This window comes from Trachypithecus francoisi, unplaced genomic scaffold (genome assembly GCF_009764315.1).
Source record: "Trachypithecus francoisi isolate TF-2019V2 unplaced genomic scaffold, Tfra_2.0 Lachesis_group13, whole genome shotgun sequence".
Taxonomy (NCBI): Eukaryota; Metazoa; Chordata; class Mammalia; order Primates; family Cercopithecidae; genus Trachypithecus; species Trachypithecus francoisi.
The window spans coordinates 13,066,990-13,079,993 of record NW_022681458.1 but is presented as its reverse complement, the minus strand read 5'-3'; the positions used below and the strand labels follow the sequence as shown (position 1 = coordinate 13,079,993).

At 41.1% G+C, this 13,004-nt stretch overlaps 1 protein-coding gene and 1 long non-coding RNA gene across 3 annotated transcripts; one reads left to right on the top strand and one right to left on the bottom strand.

The window, feature by feature from the left end:
• Positions 1 to 1,182: 1,182 nt before the first annotated feature.
• On the bottom strand, positions 1,183 to 11,799 carry LOC117094422. Its single transcript, XR_004441543.1, has 3 exons — positions 11,401 to 11,799; positions 1,587 to 1,653; positions 1,183 to 1,299 (listed from the first exon to the last, which is right to left on the bottom strand). It is a non-coding gene; the product is annotated as an uncharacterized LOC117094422 (long non-coding RNA).
• On the top strand, positions 7,313 to 11,055 carry CCL20 (C-C motif chemokine ligand 20). 2 transcript variants are annotated; one of them, XM_033229974.1, is made up of 4 exons: positions 7,313 to 7,475; positions 8,941 to 9,052; positions 9,801 to 9,877; positions 10,554 to 11,055. In XM_033229974.1, the coding sequence occupies exons 1-4, from the start codon at positions 7,400 to 7,402 to the stop codon at positions 10,682 to 10,684; spliced, it is 396 nt and encodes a 131-aa protein (XP_033085865.1). In that variant the 5' UTR covers positions 7,313 to 7,399; the 3' UTR covers positions 10,685 to 11,055. The 2 variants fall into 2 exon arrangements, with proteins under 2 accessions (XP_033085865.1, XP_033085864.1); XM_033229973.1 differs by having other exon boundaries at positions 8,938 to 9,052.
• Positions 11,800 to 13,004: the final 1,205 nt, after the last annotated feature.

Sequence of the window (13,004 nt, the reverse complement as noted above, 5' to 3'; positions counted from 1 at the left end):
GTGATAAAGTCTCCTTGCAAGGAAAAGACTAAACAGCAAATGTTACATTAAAACCGTTACAAAAAATTGGGAGCAGATATGATTCTAGAATTACAAATATACTGCCTTCATGACATCATCTCCCCATCTCAAAACAGTCATCCCACTCTCCTCAATGTAGTGCAGTTAGCCTCAGAATCCCAACCAATACCTTTCATCAAAGATTGGCATCCATTTGCTATCTCAGGAAATTGTCATACTAAAATCAATTAGAAATCTGGTAAAGAAAGGCCGGGAGCGGAGACTCACGCCTGTAATCCCAGCACTTTGGGAGGCCGAGGTGGGCAGATCACCTGAGGTCAGGAGTTCGAGACCAGCCTGGCCAAAATGGTGAAACCCCATCTCTACTAAAAATACAAAAATTAGCCAGGTATGGTGGCACGCACCTATAATCCCAGCTACTAGGGAGGCTGAGGCAGGAGAGGCGGAGGTTGCAGTGAGCCAAGATTATGTCACTGCACTCCAGCCTGGGTGACAGAGTGAGACTCTGTTTCAGAAAAAAAAAAAAGAAGAAAGGAAACTGGTAAAGAGTATTTGTTGCATTTTTCATGAAATATTGTTATAAAAAAATTCTTCTAAACCAAGAAGCATAGCATTTCCCTTTAAGAAAAATGCTATGAATGTGTTAGAATATTTAAACAAAAAAGCACAATTTATTTTATTGTGGAGAATTCTATATAACATGCTGGAAATACAGAAAATCAATAATTTTTTTTTTTTTTTTTTGAGACAAAGTCTCGCTCTGTTGCCCAGGCTGGAGTGCAGTGGTGCGATCTCGGCGCACTGCAACCTTTGCCTCCTACATTCAAAGGATTCTCCACCTCAGTCTCCCAACAGGCACATGCCACCATGCCTGGCTAATTTTTGTCTTTTTAGTAGAGATGGAGTTTCACCATGTTGGCCAGGCTGGTCTCGAACTCATATCCCTCAAGAGATCTGCCTGCCTCGGCCTCCCAAAATGCTGGGATTACGCGAGCCACTGTGTCCAGCCTAAATCAATACTATTTTAAAGCACAATAAATCAGTGTACATGTGTTACAGAGTACACCCAGGTATCTTCTCATGGTGACACCATGCACACATACACAGACATTCAGCATGAACACTGAGTATTTTGGTATGTCCTATAGCATTTACCTTGTTTCTTAGGGGAGTTTTAATTTCTTGATGTTTTGTTTAGCATTTTAATCCTCCTTCAACCTGGATTTCAAGGCACAGATCTTGGTTGAGCCAACAGGGCTTAAGGCATTCTACCACCAGCTGAGCAAAGAAAGGCAAAGTTGGTTTGATAATACTAAAATGTAAAAAGCTCATATTTCCTAAAAGACTTGAAGATTTAAGAAATCACTCATGTGGACCTGTAAAGTTGTTTCAATGGAGTTGATTCTTTGTTGTAAGGACAATTTAATCATGGAAAGTTGATAGGCTTGGTTATGCAAATTATTCTGAAGTGGTAAGGAAGACTCACTGGCCTCAAAAGTTAAAAGGGAAATTCCTAGTAAGACCTTTGGGCCCTCATGTACATTGATAAATAGAATTGCCTTTACCATGGCGAAAGGTTCCTTGGAAAGCAGCCAGGTCCTCACTTCCTTGTCCAATAATGGAAGCAATCATCTGCAATAATCAGAAATGATCTGCTTTATTTTACACTATCTAATAACAACAAACTTTTTGATCACAAATGCATTGAGCCTGAAAATCAAAATAAAGATGAAGTTGCATTCAAAAGTGCTGTGAAATAACGTGGCTTACTTTCCCATGTGTAGGAGAAATTCTGTGTTTTATATCTATCTGTATGTTTTATATCTATGTATGCTTTCTGTAGGATAGCATATCATCTCCTGTGTTACTTTTTGTGGTTTATATTTTCTGTAGATATGTCATACTTTATTCTACTGGGCGCTAAAAAGATAAAAAATTAGCCAGGCATGGTGGTGGGCGCCTGTAGTCCCAGCTACTCAGGAGGCTGAGGCAGGAGAATGGCGTGAAGCTGGGAGGCGGAGCTTGCAGTGAGCCGAGATGGCGCCACTGCACTCCAGCCTGGGTGACAGAGAGAGACTCTGTCTCCAAAAAAAAAAAAAAAAGATTCCACCTTCAGCTTTGGTCTTAACAAAAGATGCAATGCACTCATTATGTCATACTTTATAAAATTCTCACAGGGAGTAGGTCAGATATCAGCTTTCCAAAGAAATATGATGATACTCTAAAATAGCCACTGATAAACTCATGCATAGGCTACTTTTTTTCAAGGACCAGAAGAAATACCACTGAGACTGTTCAGGCATTGGCTGCGGGACAAGTAGAACAGGAAGCCACTTCTACGATAAATTCCTGCAGGGCTATTGTTTAAACCACAGTAAAGAACCTGGATGCCCTGTCTGATAACTGGGGCTCTTATTTCAGGAATGGAGCCTTGAGGCTCACCAAGCAAATTTTTGAATAAACATCTGGACCCCAACTGAGTTGATGATCAAAGAAAGTTCACTCCTTTTTTCACCTACTAAGATTTCATTACATTCATATTTAGTTTCCCTGTAGAAAGAAGAATTGACATAAAATTCAGCTAATTCCTCTATTCATTGTTTTTCCTGATTGGGAGGCTTTTCGAGTTCCCAGGTTTCTTGCCTCCTTGGTTCCTATTTAAGGGCACAGCAGAGGAGCCTCTATTAACGATATGGAACAAATAAATCAGCAGAGTTTTTATAGGACTCATGCTGGTAACTCGCAAACGCAAAATATGTCAAAGTTTTCTATACACGACCATGGAACATCACCCTTCCAGAAGCCAGCAAGCTAAGGCTATCAAAAGGTTTGAAGATGGCCTAACAAGGCTAAGGAATGGAGAAGAGGATGGGCCTTCTTTGCCTTGTCATCTTCAGGAAAAGTGCATTTGATGTGCTAACATCTAAGCCAGTGGCGGGCTCATCCAGAAACAGAACAGTTACAGCTCTCATCACCTCCACTGCAATGCTGGGCTTCTTTCTTCTCCAGACACACCCCAAATGACCTGGTTTCCTACCTTGGAGTTTGCTAATTTTGCTGAAGGCCACCTCTTGAATGGTTTTGTTAATGTGTGTTTTTTATTTTTGTTTTCTGGGTTTTGTTTTTGTTTGTTTTTTGTGCCTGACTGTTTATGCTTGTTGACAGCCAAAGGGCCGCTGAAAATTTTTTCCTTACCCATTGCCATACCATCTGAGACATCTGAGACACCTTTTTTTTTTTTTTTTTTGAGATAGTGTCTCAATCTGTCGCCCAGGCTGAAGTGCAGTGGTGTGATCTTGGCCCACTGCAACCTCCGCCTCTTGGGTGCAAGTGATTCCTGTACCTCAGCCTCCCCAGTAGCTGGGACTACGGGCACACACCACCACCCCTGGCTAATTTTTGCATTTTTAGTAGAGATGGGGTTTCACTGTATTGCCCAGGCTGGTATTGAACCCCCAGCTTCAAGCAATCCACCGGCCTCGGCCTCCCAAAGTGTTAGGATTCCAGGCATGAGCCATTGCACCGTCTTGAGATACTTTTGAAGCTGGCAGGTTGGAGGGTTTCATTTAGCAAAACATCACCAGAGAGGCCACAGGAATCCTTCCTTGCTTCCACCAGAGGGTCCCAGGATAGCATTAAAACCAGGTTTTATCACCCACTGACAACCTTCAATATCTCCTTCTCAACTGTTTTTTAACCAACTAGAAGCAACTCTTCACCTTCATTTAATAGTAAATATTATGAAAACTTCACACAGGTACATCAGATAATGTCCCTAAGTTTTTGGAGGGCCCAGCAGGTAGACCATTAGCGCTGGTTTCTTGTTGTTGTTGTTGTTTTTAAGCGATGGGGTCTGACTGCGTTGGCCAAGCTGGTCTTCATCTCCTGGCTTCAAGCAATCCTCCTGCCTCAGCCTCCGAAAGTGAGGGCATTACAGGTGTGAGCCACAGCACCCAGCCTGTCAGTGCTTGTTTTTGATCTTGGGAAAATAAAAATGTTTTTTGCAGACATGTAGAGATTGTTTTTTTCCATTGTGCTGCCATGGGGTGAAATTAACCTTCCACGTAGAACCCTAAATTGGATTCTGATTTATGAAACTTCTAAGGCCACTTCTTTTCTGCTATGGAAAATAATCTCTGCTTAGTCTTCAATGTTAGAACATTTACATGCACACATTCACACACAAATATACACACACAAAGGACAAGCTATGGTCAGGGAGGAAAAAGGACATGAATTATTATCACTCAAATAATGACTCATTTACATGAACCCTACTGTTCACTGAAGAGGAAGGATAGAAATTCACTCATTCATTCAATAAAGATCTATTGTGCACCTAATTTTTTTTTTTTTTTTTTTTGATGGTATCTCGCTCTGTTGCCCAGGCTGGAGTGCAATGGTGTGATCTCGCTCACTGCAACTTCCACCTCCCAGGTTCAAGCGATTCTCCTGCCTCAGCCTCCTGAGGAACTGGGATTACAGGTGCCCACTACATGGGCTAATTTTTGTATTTTTAGTAGAGACGGGGTTTCACCACGTAGGCCAGGCTGGAATGCACCTAATTTATGTTAGAGCCTGTTCATGTCATGAAGAATAAAGTGGCTCAAACCTGCAATCCCAGCACTTTGGGAGACCGAGGTTGGCAGATCACGAGGTCAGGAGATTGAGACTATCCTGGCTAACACAGTGAAACCCTGTCTCTACTAAAGATACAAAAAATTAGCCGGGCGTGGTGGCTGGCGCCTGTAATCCCAGCTACTCAGGATGCTGAGGCAGCAGAATTGCTTGAACTTGGGAGGCGTAGGTTGCAGTGAGCCGAGGTCGTGCCACTGCACTCCAGCCTGGGCGACAGAGCTAGACTCCGTTTCAAAAAAAAAAAAAAAAAAAGCTGTTATTCAAATAAAACGTATTTTTAGTAAACAAATGTTTTATTTGCTAACAGGTTGAATTCCTCAATAATTATAAAGGAATCATTTTCTTTTTTCTTTTTTTGAGATGAGTCTCGCTCTGCCACCCAGGCTGGAGTGGCGCAATCTTTACTCACTGCAAGCTCCGCCTCCTGGGTTCGCGCCATTCTCCTGCCTCAGCCTCCAGAGTAGCTGGGACTACAGGCGCCCGCCACCATGCCTGGTTATTTTTTTGTATTTTTAGTAGAGACGGGGTTTCACCTTATTAGCCAGGATGATCTCGATCTCCTGACCTGTGATCCTCCCACCTCGGCCTCCCAAAGTGCTGGGATTACAGGCGTGAGCCCCCGCGCCCATCCCAAATTTTCTATTTTCTTCTTTAATCAGGGTCAATTATTAGTGTCTTTCATCTCTGTTCATATTAGCTGTGATGTGGTCATAGATGACTTTTATCAGGTTGAGAAAGTTCTCAACTATTCCTAGTTAGTTGAGTGTTTTTGTCATTAGAAGGCATGTGCCACCATACCCAGCTCATTTTGGCATTTTTAGTAGAAACAGGGTTTCTCTATGTTGGCCAGTCTGGTCTCGAACTCCTGACCTCGGGCAATCCACCCACCTCAGCCTCCCGAAATGCTAGGATTACAGGCATGAGCCACCACTCCCGGCCAGACACATTGGTTATTTAGGAATATATGGTTTCCTTTCTGTCTGTTACTGATTTCTAATTTAATTCCATTGTGGTTTGAATGTATACTTTATGTGATTTCAGTCCTTTTACATTTATCGAGACTTGTTCCATAACCTACCATATGCTTTATCCTAGAGAACGTTCCATGTGCAACTATTCTGTTGATGTTGGATGGAGTAGTCCTTAGATGCCTGCTAAGTCTATTTGGCTTATAGTGTTGTTCAAGTCTTCTATTTTCTTGTGGCTCTTCTGCCTAAATTTTATTATTTAGTGAAAACGTGGTATCAAAGCTGTCAATTTTTTTATTGTTAAATTTCCCATTCTGCTGGGCACGGTGGCTCACGCCTGTAATGAGGTCAGGAGTTCAGCCTGGCCAACATGGTGAAACCCTGTGTTTACCAAATACAAAACTTATCTGGGCGTGGTGGCGCGTGACTGTAGTGCCAGCTACTCAGGAGGCTGAGGCAGGAGAATCGCTTGAACCTGGGAGGCGGAGGTTGTAGTGAGCTGAGAATGGTGCCACTGCACTCCAGCCTGGGCAACAAGAGCAAAATTCTGTCTCAAATAAAATAAAATAAAATTTCCTATTCTTCCCTTCAATTCTGTCAGTTTTTACTTTCTGTAGTTTGGGGTGCTACTGTTAGGTATATGTATGGTTATGGGTTTTATATCTTCCCAGTGGGTTAATTTTGTGTCACCATGAAAGTCCCTCTTTATTTCTAGTAACATTTAAAAAAATCTATGTTGTCTGATATAGGCATCACCAACTCCAGTTCTCTTTTGTTTACTGTTTGGTACATCTTTCTTTATCCTTTTACTTTCAACCTATTTGGGTCTAGTGGAGAACTCTTCTACTGCCTTAGGTTAGGGAGTCATATTACATTATCATCATTAGTACCATTATTTGACATTTGTTTTGCTGACTAGCTACTGCTGGTAGGTTTTTCTTCAACCATTCTGAGGCTCTATATTGAGTTTTATTAGTACATCATCATGAAGAGCTAAAGGCAGGTAAGGATTATTTCCTGAACTGCAATATTGATTAAAGTCATGTGAATGTATAAGATTCTTAGAAGAGTTGACATTAAATCAAGGTGAAGATGAGGTTTCAGCCTTACTTAAAGACTGACATTTTCTGCTCTAACTGCGGACAGTACTGTAGCACTGTTATAGTACCTGCTCTGAATGTTAGTCTAGCAATTCAGGGTCTTCTTCATGACAGCTGAACATCAACCATGCGATGGTATATGCATACCAGAGTATGCCTGGCATCTCACCTCCTCCTCCTCCCCCTCCTCCTTGACTGACTCTGGAAAGCAAATAGGGTGTAACAATAGGAGTGCTGGAATGTTCCTGTGTGGGGCTGACCTTTGTATCGCTGTTATTCCTCTACTTTCAGATGCAAAAAAAGATTAAGTTAAAACTGGATGAAAGTCTTTTCTGGGCCACAAGGCTGAGCTGCTTTTGCTCTTTGCAAGTCCAAATAATTTAACAGGATTTCTCCCTTTCTCAAATTCCTGTCCCTTACCCTGACCTTTGCATCTTCCCAATATGAGGAAAAAGAAGGAAGTTTTCCTTGCGGGTTTTTTTTTTTTTTTATGATGACATGATGGGGCTGGTTGATCAATGGGGAAAACCCCATGTGGCAACACACCTTCTGTGTACATTCCCAATATTTGCTATAAATAGAGCCATCCCAGGCTGCTGTCAGAACACAAGAGCACTCCCAAAGCACTGGGTACCCAGCACTGAGCAGATCTGTTTTTTGAGCTAAAAAACGATGTGCTGTAGCAAGAGTTTGCTCCTGGCTGCTTTGATGTCAGTGCTGCTACTCCACCTCTGCAGCAAATCAGAAGGTAAGTGTCGCTCTTTCTGCCAGCACAGGAGAAAGACTATTTTCATTTTCCTTTAAGCCTTGAGCTAAACTGGGGGTCCCTATGGGGTGGAAAACTGTTTGAAAGTATACAAGAGGGAGTGATGGAAGTTTTCAGCCCATTGTGGAGTGGAGGAGAGAAGAGTTAACTGCTGTGGATCAGGCTTTCCTCTTTGCTGTCAGTCTCAGCAGATTTGGGGAGTGGTGGGCTCTTAGAGACCCCTAAACTTCAGGACAAAGCCAAAGTGCTGTTTCTGGGAGTGATACAAAGTGTGTAATGTTACCAGTAGATGGGGCCGTTTTGAAATGTAGAGAATACTCCCACATCCCCAACTTTCTTACCTCCCAACTTAATAGTTTTGGTAAAGTTCAAAACTCATCCTTAAGGAGTAGATTATAATACCTGACATCAACATCCCCACAAGGCCCGGGGGACTTTGCTTGCCAACTTTGAAATAACATTAATCCCTTACCTGACAGCATGTTGTTGTCTGACTCAGGGGAATGTCCAAGTATTGCTTTGTTGCTCAATAGTCACACATCACTTTTAGCAACAGGTGCATTCCTGAAAATGCACATCGATTTTTTTTTTTTTTTTTTGAGGCAGGATCTCACTTCATCACCCAGGCTGGAGTGCAGTGGCATGATTACTGCTCACTGCAGCCTCAACCTCCTGGAGTCAAGTGAACCTCCGGTCTCAGCCTCTTGAATAACAGGGACCACGGCCGTGTGCCACACACCCGGCTAATTTTTTTACATTATTTTGTAGAGACAGGGTTTCACTATGTTGCCCAGGCTGGTCTCGAACTCCTGGAGGCAAGCAGTCCTTCCTCCTTGGCCTCCGAAAGTGCTGGGATTACAGGCGTGAGCCACCATGCCCAACCACGTGTTGAACTTTTATGAACAAAATTAAACATTCCTATTAGCTAACATGACAATTTCAAAGCGTTTTCACTCCTATAAATCGTATTTCCCTTTGTAGCTCTATTTCTCAATACTTAGTAGCCAGATAATAAATTAAGATCTGCCAATTTATTCATTTTCTGCTTTTGGAAGTTTATCTACACAAGGGTTCCTTCAAGCAGTAGGGAAGGGGGTGCTCATATTCTTGAATGATTATAGTGAATTGAAATGAAATATTGTCATTTTGTGCTTCTTACTCAAGATATCCCACTTACGAGAAGTCGTGTGTTTCTCAATTGTATTATCGAACCAAAACTTCTCAGCACACGAACTGTTGTTTCAAAGAACTGTAAACTGTGTTAAATTGGTTCTCAACGACCTTACAAAAGTTTCGAAGACATTGAAACTCTTCCACTAGTGGTTTATTCATCATATACATGAGATTCACTAGATTTTTCACAACTTAAGGTAGTTTTATAATACCAGTCACAGGATAAGTTTGTTCATGTGGACCCAATACCTTTCACTTTTTTTTTTTTTAGCAGCAAGCAACTTTGACTGCTGTCTTCGATATACAGACCGTATCCTTCATCCTAAATTTATTGTGGGCTTCACACAGCAGCTGGCTAATGAAACCTGCGACATCAATGCTGTCATGTAAGTTATGAATTGATTTTAATTCATTTGTATCAGGAATACCTAGAAACTTCAGTTTTAAAAATGTTTGCCTTTTTAGAGTTTCGTTCAGAAATTACTGATGTTTTGAACATGGGATCTTATCTTAAAAAGAAACAAATGATGTGGCAAAGATAGCTTTGTCTTAGTACATATCTACTTCAAAGTTCACTTTAAACAGGACTGGAATAAGGCAAAAACTTGCTTTTTAAAAAATTGGTCAAAAGGAACTAGTATAGGGCAAAAATCACTTTCTAAGGCTATTAAAGTGATATGTTAGGAAAATACGGAAGATACATATTTTGACATGAGCATCTTCTACCAGAAAATGTTTGAGACCAAAAGTAAAATCTCAGACTAATTATACTATCACATACAATTTTCTTGATTTATATAGGATATTATATTTTGGAATTATAGAAATTATTGATCACATACATACATATTCTACGTAACCACCAATAGCAAAATTATATGACAATTCTGGGACTTTATCTTCTGCCATTGTACTATTATTTGTTACATTGCAGAGAAAGGGAGAATCACTTTCATTTTGCAGCAATCTTCATCAGAAGCATTTTTTTTGTTTGTTTTTTTGGCATTTTATTTTACCTCGTCAACTGAAGTGTTTAGTGTGTAATGAACTGGAATATAAAATCTCCATTGTACGTTCTATGAAAAACCCATTTAAAAGCTCATTCAACACAAATCAAATTTTCTGATTTTTCAGCTTTCACACAAGGAAAGGGTTGTCTGTGTGCGCAAATCCAAAGCAGACCTGGGTGAAATTATTGTACGTCACCTCAGGTATGTTACACTGACATCTAGCCTCTGCAAAGGTTTGAGGAAAGAAGAGTATTCAAAGGGGTGGGCTGTAGGTTTCTGAGATTCTTTAGTCTAACTATTGTGGAATTTTTAAAGGGAAAATTTGAGTTGGACCACAAAAACAAAGAATGCATTTTTCCACTTCCAGATCATCGTTGTTATTATTATTTTAATTTATTGATTTCTTAAAAGATGTATTAGATTTCTCTATGCATTTGATAGTTACTAGCTGCCTGATTCTTGTTGCAAAGATGCCTCCTATTTATATAATGTAAAGGCAATCCAGCATTTGGTTGTTTGTTAAAAACTGAAAAATAAACATTAGTTAAACAGAGATCAATGGTTCTGATTTACACTGACAATAATAGACAGTAATACTTTATCAAGGGACGGAAGGCACCTAACACCAGTGTGCCATAGCCACTGAACTTGGAGACACAAGAAATGTGTACATACCCTGTTTCTGTCATTAATGAGCTGAGTTAGGTTGGGCAAGGGCCATCCTCTCTAAATCCCAATTTCCTCATCTGAACTCTGAGCTGCTTGACACACTGAGTTGAGATTAAGGGCAGATGGAGCAACCTTTAGGTACCAAAGTCGTTCCTCCCATGCAGTCACCTTGTCATTACTTACACTTTTCTTCTTTTTCATTTTACAGCAAAAAAATCAACAAGATGTAGAAACTGTGGCTTTTCTGGAATGGAATTGGACTTAGCCCAAGAACAGAAAGAGCCTTGCTGGGGCTGGAGGTTTCACTTGCACATGATGGAGGCTTTAGTGCTTATCTAATTTGCGCCTCATTGGGACTTGTCCAATTAATGAAGTTGATTCATATTGCATCATAGTTTGCTTTGTTTAAGCATCACATTCAAGTTAAACTGTATTTTATGTTATTTATAACTGTAGGTTTTCTGTGTTTGGCTATTTAATACTAATTTTCCATAAGCTATTTTGGTTTAGTGCAAAGTACAAAATTATGTTTGGGGGGGAATAAGATTATATGGACTTTCTTGCGAGCAACAAGCTATTTTTTTAAAAAAACTAACATTCTTTTGTTTATATTGTTCTGTCTCCTAAATTGTTGTAATTACATCATAAAATAAGAAAAATGTTCATAAGACAAATATTGAAAATAAAGAAAGAAACAAAAAGTTATTTTGCTGATTGAGTTATATATCATTTTTATGATGTGTATTGAAACCATTTCCAGGCACAGAAAACATAAGAATTGTCTGAGAAATTACATGCGCCACTTACTTCTAGTTGTTCCCTTGACCTCGGCCCCTCATGACCCTGGGTTTGATTTTACGTGAATTATAATGGAACAGTTTGTTCTATTTTTTTCTTTAATTCCAAGTCATCCAGACTAAAAGTTGAAAAAGATCCTATATCTGAAATTCATAACCCAATGTTTGTTGATTTTTAAAAAAACTGTTTAAAATAAGGAAACCATGCCCACACACCTTTTGACTATAGGGACACAACAACCATTTAGAATAATATACCTTCAGGGATCACTTCTTCCATCCTTCCGTCACCAGCCAGGATCTCAGCATACGAACATTTCTCCCTTTAAAAGTCCTCCCGAGTCATCTTTAAGCAGTTTCTGAAAGGAAAGTGACTATTCAGAGAGTTCTTAGTGACTGCCTTGCTAACCAGAGGGGAGCCCCCAAACGTGTGAAACCTGGTAAGAGCCCAGAAATACGATGAAAAGACTCCAAACCAGTAGTTAACTATGGTACATTCATGCACCAAGGTTCACAGAATGCCTCAGATTCCAAAGAACACACGGGGTCACTGGAGGCAGGCACACTGATGATATCATGCAAAATCAAGACACAGAAATCCATAAAATAGGGCAGTGGTGGGTCATTTGACGTGGAGCCAAAAAAGAGTAAGTGGCTCAATTGTCCCCGAGGGCATCTGCATCCTCAGGAACAGCAACACTGAATCATCAGGGAAAGTATGCTCAACATCCTGTGTGCTGATTCATCACACATACGTTTGGTATGTGCTGGGCACTGTGCCAAGTGCTACAGAAATGAAGTGACTTAAAACTTAGTAACTTACTGCTAGATAATTAAGGTTGAGCAATGTGGCGAGAGGCAGGAACGAGTAAAGCAGCTCTTACAACACTGGGTGGCCAGCACTTTAACAAGGAAAGTCACTGGGCATCGTTCCTGAGGGTTTCCAGAAGAAGTACTATGCAGTTGAATCATAGTAAATAGCCAATATTTGATGTTCTTGACCTGAGAAGATGGCAATGTCACAAGATTCAGGCCAATGCTTGTGGTATGAAGAATCAGTAGGAAGTAGCCAGTTGGAAAAGGGACAGCAGGGAGTGTTTGGAAATATCTGGGGGCATGTGTAGTTGTCACAATGTCTGAGGGTGGGTACAACAAGCATGCAGTGGGCAGGAACCAGGGATGTTAAACCCACTGGAATGCACCGGATGGTTCTGCACAGTGAAGAACTGTGCCACCCCAAACGCCAGTGACGCCACCATTGAGCAATACTGGATGAAGAGGAGTATATGTGAGTGGGGACAGGGGTGGAGTAGCTTCAGGTTAAGTAAAACTGTTATCTCAACTAAGTGTCGTGGTTTGGGCTTGACCATGCAGCACTGGGAAACCACTGTAAAGGTCAAAATAGACGTTGTCTCTGTGTGGCAGAGGAAAGCGAGGTGGGGTGGATGGAAAGCAGAGGTACCAGAGACAGCTGCAATGAGGAGGCTGAGAAACGGTGAAATCTCAGTCAGAGCCACGGCCAAAAAAAAAAAAAAAGTGCAGAAGAGGTGGGATTGCGAAGCCTGGGACTCATCCCAGACACCCCTCCCCTCCTCCCGATCAGTCACTGTTGGAACAGCACAGCCAAAGCTAGGCATTGTCAGGAGGCAGCACATTTGTCTCACTGCCAGAAGGCCTCAGCAGGTAAGGCTTGTGGAGTCAGGAAAGGAGCAAAGCTTGTTAGCACTCTGAAGCTGTCTGAATCTTTTGAGGCCAGGACCACTAATAAATATTAAGTGAGTTTCTGAAGACTGAAAGCTCCAGGCTAGAATGCCAATTTACTAATCAACAATGAAAGCATCCAAGGGTCAAGTATGTGGACA